The sequence below is a fragment of the Schistocerca serialis genome, chromosome 12 (assembly GCF_023864345.2).
Source record: "Schistocerca serialis cubense isolate TAMUIC-IGC-003099 chromosome 12, iqSchSeri2.2, whole genome shotgun sequence".
NCBI classification, from domain to species: Eukaryota; Metazoa; Arthropoda; class Insecta; order Orthoptera; family Acrididae; genus Schistocerca; species Schistocerca serialis.
The window spans coordinates 38,416,060-38,430,213 of NC_064649.1; the positions used below are offsets into that span (position 1 = coordinate 38,416,060).

Genomic DNA, 14,154 nt, shown 5'->3' on the forward strand with positions numbered 1-14,154 from the left:
CCAGCTGACTGAGAAGCGGCGACCACACGGTTTTATGAGTCTCATGACCCCGTGCCCCTGCACATTGCATCCAAATGACACCACTGGCAGAGAATGATACGGTAGTTGATAATATCGACTGGCCCACTGTGGTCAGAACGTAGAGCTCATTTTCTTTCCAGAATGAGATATTTCACTCTTCAGAGGAGTGTGCACTGATATTAAACTTCCTAGCAGATTAAAACTGTGTGCCGGACCGAGACTCGAACTCGGGACCTTTGCCTTTCGCGGGCAAGTGCTCTACCAACTGAGCTACCCAAGCACGACTCACACCCCGTCCTCACAGCTTTATTTCTGCCAGTACCTCGTCTCCTACCTTCGAAACTTTACAAAGCTCTTCTGCGAACCTTGCAGAACTAGCACTCCTGGAAGAAAAGATATTGCGGGAACATGGCTTAGCCACAGCCTGGGGGATGTTTCCAGAATGAGATTTTCACTCTCTAGCGGAGTGTGCGCTGATATGAAACTTCCTGGCAGATCAAAACTGTGTGCCGGACCGAGACTCGAACTCGGGATCTTTGCCTTTCACGGGCAAGTGCTCTACCATCTGGTTCGCAGGAAAGCTTCTGTAAAAGTTTGGAAGATAGGAGACGAGGTACCGGCAGAAGTAAAGCTGTGAGGATGGGCCGTGAGTCATGCTTGGATAGCTCAGATGGTAGAGCACTTGATCGCAAACGGCAAAGGTCCCGAGTTCGAGTCTCGGTCCGGCACCCAGTTTTAGTCTGCCAAGAAATCTCATTTTCTTTCTTTTTCTTTTATTTTTTTTATACCAACTGACAGATGACGCCGGCCGAAGTGGCCGAGCGGTTCTAGGCGCTACAGTCTGGAACCGCGCGACCGCTACGGTCGCAGGTCCGAATCCTGCCTCGGGCATGGATGTGTGTGATGTCCTTAGGTTAGTTTGGTTTAAGTAGTTCTAAGTTCTAGGGGACTGATGACCTCAGAAGTTAAGTCCCATAGTGCTCAGAGCCATTTGGACCATTTGACAGATGACTGTCCCATTACGGGGTCGACCTCTTATCGGCTTCCACTTCACTGCTCTGAAAATAGTGATGGTGCTTTAGTGCACATAAATCATACTTCATCACTTCAACAGTTGTCATATACAGACATTCTTTCCAGGCACCTTCCATTATACCGGTGATGTTCGAGTAAATAATAGTAATAATAATAATAATAATAATAATATGTCACTGACATACGTCTTTGGGACGTCATAATCTGTGATATACTTTGTTGGGACCAACGATGCTTTGAATTTTCCCCGACGTAACAATAGGTGTGCTGTAGAATACACTGAGGTGACAAAAGTCATGCGATACCTCCTAATATCGTATCAGACCTCCTTTTGCCTGGCGTAGTTCAGAAACTCGATATGCCGTGGACTCAAAAAGTATTTGGAAGTCCCCTGCAGAAATAATGACACATGCTGCCCCTATAGCCGTCCGTAATTGCGAAAGCGTTGCCGCTGCAGGACTTTATTCACGTACAGACCTCTAGATTATGTCTCGTAAATCTTCGATGGGATTCGTGTCGGGCGATCTGGGTGGCCAAATCATTCGCTCGAGTTGTCCAGAACGTTCTTCAAATCAATCGCGAGCAATTGTAGGTCGATGACATGGTGCACTGTCTTCCACAAAAATTCCGTCGCTGTTTGGGACCATGAGTGGCTGAAAATGGTTTCCAAGTAGCTAGACATAATCATTTCAAGCCAGTGATCGGTTCAGCTGGAACAGGGGACGTAGTCCGTTCCATGTAAACACAGCCTATACCATTATGGGGCCACCACCAAACTGCACAGTGCCTTGTTGACAACTTGTGTCCACGGCTTCGTGGAGTCTGTGCAGCACTCGACCCCTACCTCCAGCTCTTACCAACTGAAATCGGGACTCTACTGATCAGTTCTAGAGTCCAGCTGATATCGTCGCAAGCCCAGGAGAGCCACTGTACGCGATGTCGGTCGTCTACTGCCATAGCCCATTAACGCCAGATTTCGCCGCACTGCCCTAACGGATACATCTGTCATACGACCCACATTGATTTCTGCTCATGAAATGCTGCATGTCTGTTAGCACTGACTACACAAACGCTGCTGCTCTCATTCTTTAAGTGAAGGCCGTTAGCCACTGTGTCGTCTCCAGAATGAGATGATGCCTAAAATGTTGTATTCTCGGCACTCTCTTGACACTGTGGATCTCGAAATACTGAGTTCCGTAGCTCTTTCCGAAATGGAATGTCCCATGCGTCTAGCTCCAACTACCACTCTACATGAAATTTTTGTTAATTCCCGCCGTGCGGGTAGAAACACATCGGAAACCTTTCCACAGGAATGACAGTGCAAATGACAGCTCCAACAATGCACTGCCCTTTTAAAAGTTGTGTACAAGATGCTACCGCCGTTTGTACATGCGCTTATCGTCATGACTTTTGTCACCTCAGTGAAGTAGGAGAGATTGGATAGGTCGAAAGAGGACACTGAAGGCCTCTGCGATGGGGAAGAACCGGCTGATGTAGGAGAAAAAGAAGTAGGAGCCGGTATGGAAGACGCAGGGGATCCAGAAGTAGCAACCAAGCGACTATTGCTTTGTAGAATATACGAGTCTGGAGACATAAGATCAGACTTTCGAAACAGTATGTACTTAACAGCGAAGGTAGCAAGGGCAGGTAAGTGCGAGAAGCATCGCACAATAAACGTTAAATCTCACCCACCCACGCTATTCACAAGGATAAAATACAGATATATCGAAAAGAAAATTGATGATCTGTTAGATGAGGATTATTTCGACTTTAGAAAAGCTAAGGACCCAAGAGAGGCGGTTCTAACGGTTCGCTTGACAATGGAAGCAACACTTAAGAAAAATCAAGACAACTTCACAGATTTTGCCGACCTAAAAAAATCTTTGGACAGTGTGAAATGGTGGAAGTTGTTTGAAGTTCTCAGAGAAACAGCTTGAAACTGATGTGAATCGTAGGCCAGGGGAAAACTGAGAAGGATGAGCACTGAAGTGTTTGAAATGTGGTGCTGTAGAAGGTTCTAGAAATTTAGGTGGACTGATAAATAAGATGGTCCCTGACAGTGACTTTCACTGGGATAGCGATCCCTGGAAAAGGCTGTGACCAGTTTGACTGTACGCCGTCTCATAGAACTTTAGGGTGTACATACTGCTACAGTACCTCAAATGTTACACTCCTTTGGAAGATTTCTGTGTTACTACACTACTGGCCATTAAAATTGCTACACCAAGAAGAAATGCAGATGATAAACGGGTATTCATTCGACAAATACATTATACTAGAACTGACATGTGATTACATTTTCACGCAATTTGGGTGCATAGATCCTGAGAAATCAGTACCCAGAACAACCACCTCTGGCCGTAATAACGGCCTTGATATGCCTGGGCATTGAGTCAAACAGAGCTTGGATGGCGTGTACAGGTGCAGCTGCCCATGCAGCTTCAACACGATACCACAGTTCATCAACAGTAGTGACTGCCGTATTGTGACGAGCCAGTTGCTCGGCCACAATTGACCAGACGTTTTCAATTGCTGAGAGATCTGGAGAATGTGCTGGCGAGGGCAGCAATCGAACATTCTCTGTATCCAGAAAGGCCCGTACAGGACCTGCGACATGCGATCGTGCATTATCCTGCTGAAATGTAGGGTTTCGCAGGGATTGAATGAAGGGTAGAGCCACCGGTCTTAACACATCCGAAATGTAACGTCCACTGATCAAAGTGCCGTCAATGCGAACAAGAGGTGACCGAGACGTGTAACCAGTGGCACCCCATACCATCACGCCGGGTGATACGCCAGTATGGCAATGACGAATACACGCTTCCAATGTGCGTTCACCGCGATGTCGTCAAACACGGATGTGGCCATCATGATGCTGTAAACAGAACCTGCATTCATCCGAAAAAATGACGTTTTGTCATTGCGCACCCAGGTTCGTCCTTGAGTACACCATCGCAGGCGCTCCTGTCTGTGATGCAGCGTCAAGGGTAACCGCAGCCGTGGTCTCCGAGCTGATGGTTGCTAACTGTTGGTGCAGATGGTTATTGTCTTGCAAACGTCCCTGTCTGTTGACTCCGTTACAGCCATGCGGATAAGATGCCTGTCATCTCTACTGCTAGTGATACGAGGCCGTTGGGATCCAGCACGGCGTTCCGTATTATCCTCCTGAACCCACCGATTTCATATTCTGCTAACAGTCATTGTATCTCGACCAACGCGAGCAGCAATGTCGCGACACGATAAACCGCAATCGCGATAGGCTACAATCCGACCTTTATCAAAGTCGGAAACGTGATGGTACGCATTTCTCCTCCTTGCACGAGGCGTCACAACAACGTGTCACCAGGCAACGCCGGTCAACGGCTGTTTGTGTATTAGAAATCGGTTGGAAACTTTCCTCATGTCAGCACGTTGTAGGTGTCGCCACCGGCGCCAACCTTGTGTGAATGCTCTGGAAAGCTAATCATTTGCATATCACAGCATCTTCTTCGTCTCGGTTAAATTTCGCGTCTGTAGCACGTCATCTTCGTGGTGTAGCAATTTTAATGGCCAGTAGTGTACATAAAGACAGTCATATCTCGCAAAGGCTCTGCCTGCTGCGGTCAATCTTGTGAGACTTAGGGTTTCATCTACTGCTACAGTTTCTGGGGTTTCACTGTTAGTTAGCTATCCCTGACCGTTGCTTTTCAGTGGACAGCGATCCCTCGTGAAGGCTCTGCCTAGTCAGGCTGCAGTCTACCTTGTGGATGTCTGAGATGGGCATGCTGTTACAGAATTCAAGATGTTATATAGAATGTTTTCGGAGTTTCAGAATGGTTTAGCGACCCCTGACAAAGGTTCCCTCTAGTTGGGCTACAGTCCGTTTCCTAGGACTGCTACAGTTTTCCACCAAATGGTGCAGTCCTATAGAATGTTTCTGAGGTTTTAGAGTAGTCTGAGCGATCCCCAGTAGTGGATTTTATTGGGTTGGCTATCTCTGGCAGAGGCTCTGCCCAGTTGGGCTACAGTCCGTCTCATAGGACTTTGGGGTGCAGCTGCTGCTACATTACTCCACTAAATGTCGGAGTCCAACAGAAGGTTTGTGGGGCTCTGCCCAGTTTTTATTGGGATAGCGACCTCTGCCAGAGGCTCTGCCCAGGTGGGCCACCGTCCGTCTCATAGGACTTTGGGTTGCAGCTGCTGCTACACTACTCCACCAAATGTCAGAGCCCTACAGAAGGTTTGTGGGGCTCTGTCCAGTTTTTATTGGGATAGCGACCTCTGGCAGAGGCTCTGCCCAGGAGGGCCACAGTCCGTCTCATAGGACTTTGGGTTGCTGCTGCTGCTACACTACTCCACCAAATGTCGGAGCCCTACAGAAGGTTTGTGGGGCTCTGCCCAGTTTTTATTGGGATAGCGACCTCTGGCAGAGGCTCTGCCCAGGAGGGCCGCAGTCCGTCTCATAGGACTTTGGGTTGCAGCTGCTGCTACACTAGTCCACCAAATGTCAGAGCCCTACAGAAGGTTTGTGGGGCTCTGCCCAGTTTTTATTGGGATAGCGACCTCCGGCAGAGGCTCTGCCCAGGAGGGCCACAGTCCGTCTCATAGGACTTTGGGTTGCAGCTGCTGCTACACTACTCCACCAAATGTCGGAGCCCTACAGAAGGTTTGTGGGGCTCTGCCCAGTTTTTAATGGGATAGCGACCTCTGGCAGAGGCTCTGCCCAGGAGGGCCACAGTCCGTCTCATAGGACTTTGGGTTGCAGCTGCTGCTACACTACTCCACCAAATGTCGGAGCCCTACAGAAGGTTTGTGGGGCTCTGCCCAGTTTTTATTGGGATAGCGACCTCTGGCAGAGGCTCTGCCCAGGAGGGCCACAGTCCATCTCATAGGACTTTGGGTTGCAGCTGCTGCTACACTACTCCACCAAATGTCAGAGCCCTACAGAAGGTTTGTGGGGCTCTGCCCAGTTTTTATTGGGATAGCGACCTCTGGCAGAGGCTCTGCCCAGGAGGATCACAGTCCGTCTCATAGGAGTTTGGGTTGCAGCTGCTGCTACACTACTCCACCAAATGTCGGAGCCCTACAGAAGGTTTGTGGGGCTCTGCCCAGTTTTTATTGGGATAGCGACCTCTGGCAGAGGCTCTGCCCAGGAGGGCCACAGTCCGTCTCATAGGACTTTGGGTTGCAGCTGCTGCTACACTAGTCCACCAAATGTCGGAGTCCTACAGAAGGTTTGTGGGGCTCTGCCCAGTTTTTATTGGGATAGCGACCTCTGGCAGAGGCTCTGCCCAGGAGGGCCACAGTCCATCTCATAGGACTTTGGGTTGCAGCTGCTGCTACACTACTCCACCAAATGTCGGAGCCCTACAGAAGGTTTGTGGGGCTCTGCCCAGTTTTTATTGGGATAGCGACCTCTGGCAGAGGCTCTGCCCAGGAGGGTCACAGTCCGTCTCATAGGAGTTTGGGTTGCAGCTGCTGCTACACTACTCCACCAAATGTCGGAGCCCTACAGAAGGTTTGTGGGGCTCTGCCCAGTTTTTATTGGGATAGCGACCTCTGGCAGAGGCTCTGCCCAGGAGGGCCACAGTCCGTCTCATAGGACTTTGGGTTGCAGCTGCTGCTACACTAGTCCTCCAAATGTTGGAGTCCTACAGAAGGTCTGTGGGGCTCTGTGCCCAGTTGGGCCAGATGCTGGGGTGCGCAGCTCACCCGGCACTTTGTCAGCTGCTGCGGCGACCTGAGCTCCTCCATGGCCCTCCACACGGCGTCCACCTCCTCTTCAGAGGCAGCCGCGCGGAGGCGGGCGACGAGCACGGACTCACCTTGAACCGGGCGAAGACGTCGTGGCCGTGCAGCGTGGTGATGGTGTTGCGCGAGAGGTCGAGCTCGACGAGCGTGGCGGCCGCCTGCAGGCCCATGGCGGACAGCGGCACGCGGCTCAGCGCGTTCCCCGCCACCGACAGCCGCTCCAGGCCGGGCTCCAGGAACAGCGAGTCGGGCAGCGCTCGCAGCCGGTTGTGCGACAGGTCGACGACGCGCAGGTCCGACATGGCGCGGAACAGCTCCGCCGGCACGTCCAGCAGCAGGTTGTGCGACAGCAGCAGCACCTGCCGGCACCACGCCACCGTCCAGCTCTGCACTCCTGCCACATTCTGTCTCTGTTACTAACAGCCCATCCTGCAACCCCGGGCACAGTTCTCTGACCCATTCGAGCGTTGTCTATCTGACATCTTCCACACCCAACAAAACATCGATATTTAGCATTTTCACATAATTATTGACCGAAATTAAAAATTTAAAATGCTGGGTTGGCAGAAGAGCCAACACCGTGTGGGGTCCGAAATGCACACGTTTTAGCTCACGCAGGCTGGAGTGAGGAGGGAAGAACTATACTCACGTGAGGTCTGGAACATGACAAGGAATTAGAATTCAGAAAGCGGACGGAATTAGTTTGATACTTAACTTTAATCCATTAATGATGAACTTCGCTCTTGACGGTACATGATTCACAATATTATCTGTTCAGAATAGTAACTGAATATGGCGCCTTGCTAGGTCGTGGCAAATGACGTAGCTGAAGGCTATGCTAAGCTGTCGTCTCTGCAAACGAGAGCTTCTGTAGTCAGTGAACCATCGCTAGCAAAGTCGGCTCTACAACTGGGGCGAGTGCTAGGGAGTCTAGACTAGACCTGCCGTGTGGTGGGGCTCGGTCTGCAATCACTGATAGTGGCGACACGCGGGTCCGACGTATACTAACGGACCGCGACCGATTTAAAGGCTGCCACCTACCAAGTGTGGTGTCTGGCGGTGACACCACATAAAATCCTCTCACAATCTTCTCAATAAGATACATATACTTATTTCAAGATTTTAAACATGGCTGAAACAGCAACTGTTGAAGTTCTTCACGGTAAATGATGACAGCCAAAACAGTTGCAGGATAAAGATTTATTAAAATGCTTGACCACGGTTTCGGTATATATAAATATACCTTCATCAGAAGTATTTAGGTATTTTACTTCTGATGAAGGTATATTTATATATACCGAAACCGTGGTCAAGAATTTTAATAAATCTTTATAAATAAATCTTCTAAATAAAGATGTATTAAAATTTTTGACCACGGTTTCGGTATATATAAATATACCTTCATCAGAAGTATTTACGTATTTTACTTCTGATGAAGGTATATTTATATATACCGAAACCGTGGTCAAGAATTTTAATAAATCTTTATCCAGCAACTGTTTTGGCTGTCATCATTTACCGTGAACATAATCTTAGGTTAAATGTTTAACACAATAATACGAGTATTACAGTTAGAAACTGTTTGTATGTCGTGGGGCGAATGCAACGCACTACGCCCTAATGTCCGGACTTTATTTGTGCAGTATTTGAGAATGCGACTGCCAACAAACTTTAAGCTTAGTTTCAAACCTCAAAACTTTTCCCGCTGAGACTCCCCACAAAGTGATCAAAAGAAAAAAACTTCCTGGCAGATTAAAACTGGGTGCCGGACCGAGACTCGAACTCGGGACCTTTACCTTTCGAGGGCAAGTGCTCTACCAACTTTTTTTTTTTTTTTATTAGAAACAGTAACAAAAATGGCTACAATGAAATGACATAAATAAGATGACAGATAATTGCAGTCATGAATTACAGCATTCAAAAAATGAGTCTTTAGTAGTAGCACAATTTAGCACCTTCACTGTCACCTTCAACTGGTGGCAGTTCAGCAAGCACATTTTCTTCTTCTGCAGCCGGTTCCTCATCATCATTTCCTTGGCCCAAATTAATCATTCAGTAAATCCTTGATATGTGTTCTTTCCAGGGTAAATTACATGGACAGAAGAGAAGTCCCGAACAGCGACATCGCAAAATATTTCACTGCCTTGTTATTTTTGTCAGTTCCAGCCTTCTAAACGCATCTATAGGGAGTTCATGATCTTCCTTTATATCAGACACCAGATGTTTCTCGCCGTATTCTTGTATCTGCTGTACTGCTGATTTATTTTTCATGTGTGACTTGCAGGTGAGGTTAGGGTCGCGAACGTGACCCAATCCATTCCCTCTCTACTAGGAATCCAGTTCCTAACCTATACCCATTCGGTTGAAGACAATTCGGAGCATATTACCATATTTCTTATTGTGATTCTGATATTTGAGTATTTTCTCGAATTCATTTTCCATATACATCTTGTATTCAATATGTTCATCGCTCCCAATATTGTTAAAAACATAACTTGTATATTTGCCCATTAACCAAATCACTGCATTATTTTTTGCCTGAGGGTAGTAACTTTCCTCTGGTCTGAAGAAAATGTTAGTCGGTACATTGTTTGCTGAAGTTCTTGTTATTTGAGCAATTTTCTCCCTGGTCCACCTCCAGTTGATAATCCGATCTCCACAAGTGTAACGATGAGGCACACTATCAACGAGGTTGCATTTGCTGCATAGGTTTGTGTCACTTAAACCGATGGCAAAGAGGCGCTCATTAGTGCTGATGATGTTATTGACTACCTTGTACCACGCTGTTCTCACGTCAGACGAAAGAACATCACTACTGATGTTTTTCCAGACCACATGCCATGCTATTCCAGCATATTTGGTTTCTATGTTATTTTTCCTTTCATGTTTCCGCCTTTCAGCTAAAATCACCTTTGCTGTAATGTTTTTGGAGTTTAAAATCTTTTTGCTGAGATAACTTAGTTCAAGATAATACTCCCTAATGTGTTTCAGCTTAAAACTTATTTTTTGTATATTTATCGGCGGCTCTACACTTTCTGGCCTGACAATATCGTATAGTTTTGCTGTAATGCACCCTGGATCATTACACATTATGCTCCATGTTCGTTTGACGTACAATGCCATCGCTTTAGACTTGATGTCGGTTAGACCCATTCCTCCATTGCTTGGATCCAAAACTGCTGTCTTCACCGGCACTCGAAACAATTCCCCTTTCCACAAGAACTTTGCTGAAGTGGACATGATCGTCTTCGCCACCATTGATGGAATGGGGAGAACCTGTGCTATGTAGTAGGCCTTGGATAAAATATACGTGTTGATAAACAGTATTCTCTGGAACTGGTCTATGCTACGTTGACAGTTTTCAATCAAAGCTCCCTTGATTTTTCTTGCCACCTCCCGCCAATTTATTGCTATCATTTTTATAAGGGACGTTGTCAATGCCATTCCAAGAGCTTTGTGTTCATTGACATGGCTCGCCCACTCAATGCGTAAGTTAGCAAGCCGCTTTATATTTAGGAATTTACTTTTATTTTCATTTACCCTCGCACCTGATGCGGAACAATATTTTGCAAGTATCATCTCTAGTTGTGTCACATCTGTTTGGTCTCTGATGATTACGCCTACATCGTCCGCGTAAGCACCTACCACGGTCTTTGTTCCTTGAATGGTAATGCCTGTCAGCCTGTGCTGTAGCTGTCTCAAGAAAGGTTCCAGCGATATAACGAACAGGAGCATGGATAAGGGGCTTCCTTGGGTAACACCCCTTTTTATTTCAATTTTTTTTGTCAGTTGACAGTTAACGGAGATTTGTGCAGTAACACCCATTGCCATGTTCTTGATGATGTCGATGGTTTTTGGCAGGAAGTCCATTCGGCGCATTATCTCTATCAGGTATTTGTGATTAATTTGATCGAATGCCTTATGGAAGTCTATGAAAAGCAGTCCACATTTTATGTTACTTGCCTGCGCTAGCGCAATGACATCGCGATACAAAGCCGCAGTTTGTAAAATCGTTCTTCTAAAAGCACAAGTCTGCTGTTGGCCTATGATGTCAGCAGTGCATGGTGTAAAGCGCTTGTTAATTACTCGAGCTATAATTTTATAATCTGAATTTAAAAGCGAAATCGGCCGTAGGTTGTTTATTTTTTTGCAGCCTCTGTTCTTCGGGATCAACACGATTTTGCATTGTTTGAACTCTGCAGGCACTGGCTTTCCTTGTAAGACTTCATTGACAATTTCGGTGAACTTTTCTCCTATTAGGGTCCAAAATCGTTTATAGAATTCAATGGGCAGTCCGTCAGGTCCTGGAGATTTTTTAGCAGGGGAGCTGCACACGATTTCTAATACATCTTCCTTGGTGATGTCCGAAGAAATGTTCTCATCACCATCTCGCGATATTCGTGGAAGATATGTCCTAAAGAGGTTATTGTATTCTTCTTCGTTTGTTTCCCCTGACGCATACATACGTTCATAGTACGCTGAGATCTCTTTAATTATTTCCTTCTGGGTGGTGATTATGGTGCCATCATCTATTTGAAGTTCATCCATGAAACTTCTTCTTCTATTTTTGGCGTGTCTGACAAGGTGGTACAATGCAGCAGTCTCATCTTCAGTGACTGACTTTGCTTTGGATTTTATTTTAAGTCCCTCCAGTTCCTTACGTTTCAGACTTATTAACTTTGCTTTTATTTTCTTGATGTCTTTTAATCTTGTAGGAATTGCATCGAGACTCGAACTCGGGACCTTTACCTTTCGCGGGCAAGTGCTCTACCAACTGAGCTACCCAAGCACGACTCACAGCCCGTCCTCACAGCTTTAATTCCGCCAGTACCCCGTCTCCTACCTTCCATACTTTAAAGGTAAAGGCCCGAGTTCGAGTCTCGGTCTGGCACCCAATTTTAATCTGCCAGGAAGTTTCGTATCAGCGCACACTCCGCTGTAGAGTGAAAATTTCATTCTACAAATGAAAAAAGTTTAATGCTTGCTCCATTTTCCCTGCTGATGACGTAAAACCTCAGCATCAGGCATACTTCATTACTACTAACGTTTTACAGACAAAGCCTACGTGTATCACTGATTGTATCTGCAAAATTCCATCACTGTACGACACATGCCTCAGGAGACACGATGTCATAAATATTTAGATGTACAGAGTTTGTAACGGGACATCCTCCTCCAGCATTACTCTTCCTCAAAACTACTGGTCGATGCCAGTATTACCTTTTCGAATTTGGGCAGGTCAGTATTATCTCAGTTGCTTTCCTGAAAACTTCCATATAATTATATTTCAAGCGAAAATTTATGGATAGGAATTACTTCATAAAATGTTTTATTTCCGATGTTATAATCGATAAGTACTAGTTCTGAATGTACAGTTAAATTTCTGTTTTTTTAGAAACATTTGAAATTACGAATTATTGGCACACTTAAAATTTCTATTCTTAATTACACAATCCTGTACAGTTTACTATGTTTCTTTCTTGCTTCATTTATGAAATAATAATCGAAATTAATAGTGTAACGGAAACTAGTAGAAATAATTTGTTAATAAAAACTGTAAACCCTTTGGAATATTATTTCCGCAGCGTGTGGGAGTCGTAAGTTGCCTCGGATGTGATCGGACGTGTTTTTGTATTTTCGTGCGAACAATGTAATTTCGGCTTTGTTAATGGGAAAAATCGAAATACTGCATGATATACTAAAATGTGAGAAAATATATTTATGTAAAAAATGCTGCAACAACACTCTTCAGATTTATTTAGTTTAAACCAACCGTGAGGACCTGATGTGAGATTTTGAGCTTCAAGAATCAGACCCCTAGACAAGAAGAACTGGAGCCATCTCAAATGACAGCCGCGCGGGGTAGGCGTGTGGTCTAGGGACACATTGCCTATGCTATTTTTGAATTACAACAGAGTGACGCCGTGCAGTACATGGCCTACCTGTGGGAAAGTCATCAACGACTGCGACGTTCACCGAAGTACAGTGAACAATTTGCCAACAGTTTATCAGTTGCGTTATTGTATGGTTATCAGAGGATGTTTCAGTTACAGTGAATACCTTCGCTAGAAGTATCCATTTTGTTTCCCATTTTTCATTAGAGTTTTCCATTTTCCTTTACTTTAATGCATGAAACACGTATGTCAATTGTTTAAATTTCACAGCTCATTCACATTTCTTTAAGGATTGTTACCAAAGCACTCTGTGAATAATTTGTCACACTTTTCAATCGTTTTTGTTTTTGTTTTTAATTCTGTTTTCTTTTAAGGACTTCGATTCTGTTTAATATTGACTTGCTACTCACAATTACATTTCTGTTCATATATTGTTGTAAAGATGTTATGTTGTAACGATGTAATGATAATAAATAAATAAACCACAAAAAAGGGCGCCTTGCCACGGTTCGCGTGGCTTCCCCCCGTCGGAGTTTCGAGTCCTTCCTTGGGCATGGGTGTGTGTGTGTGTGTGTGTGTGTGTGTGTGTGTGTGTGTGTTGTTATTAGCGTAAGTTAGTTTAAGTTAGCTTAAGTAGTGTGTAAGCCTAGGGACCAATGACCTCTGCAGTTTGGTCCCATACAACTTACCACAAATTTATCATTTTTATCGAATGACAAGTTAAGTAAACTACAAAGTTTATTGTAATCTTCGCTCCTCTCAAATCTTCACAAAAGACTTTACTTATTAACTACTTGGACTCGACATTGTTTAATGTGGACAACAGATGGAAGTATGAAGGAGAGAGGAGATTACAGGTTCCGACATAATGGAAGATAGGACCAGCTACTTGCATATGAAATATTTTTATTTTCTTCAGTATCCGTCGCAGTTGCGATAATATTCACGTCTTTACGGCGACTAGTTTCCGGCCATAATTTTCATTTTCAAACCACAGCCTTAAGTGTAAGTGTAATCATACAGTGCAGCAATGTACATATGGTAATTATGGAAGCTGAAGAAATGATTTAAAATTTGTGCCTTGGTCGGGACTTGAACGCAGGCCTTCTTACTTAACTAGGTAGATGTGCTAGCCATTACACCACCACAGCATTATAGGTAAAATACCTGCATAGTCTTCCCTAGTCCACCACCCTCCTTAATACAACTTCAATTCATATCTTCAGCTTCTTTTCCCCACTTTAGTTATCTCGAGGAAAATTTAATGTACATATGAGTAACAAATGTTCATATTCTTCATAATTAGAAACATTTACATGAAAACAAAATGTTAAACTTCATAGGTGTATATAATATGATTTCCTTCCGATGGAACGCAGCAAACTCATACGAGGTCTAACATCTTGTATTCGTGTAACGGTTTCTAATGATGAATATGAACATTTGTTATTCGTATGTACACTGGTGAACCGTG

General features: G+C 45.1%; 1 protein-coding gene across 1 annotated transcript in view; it reads right to left on the reverse strand.

Annotated features, from left to right (window-relative positions):
* The window catches only part of LOC126428050 (chaoptin), a 251,465-nt gene that overhangs the window by 78,144 nt on the left and 159,167 nt on the right, over positions 1-14,154 (reverse strand). The window contains exon 11 of the mRNA XM_050089927.1: positions 6,861-7,145. Coding sequence (XP_049945884.1) covers positions 6,861-7,145 — 285 coding nt within the window. The remainder of the gene's footprint in view (positions 1-6,860; positions 7,146-14,154) is intronic.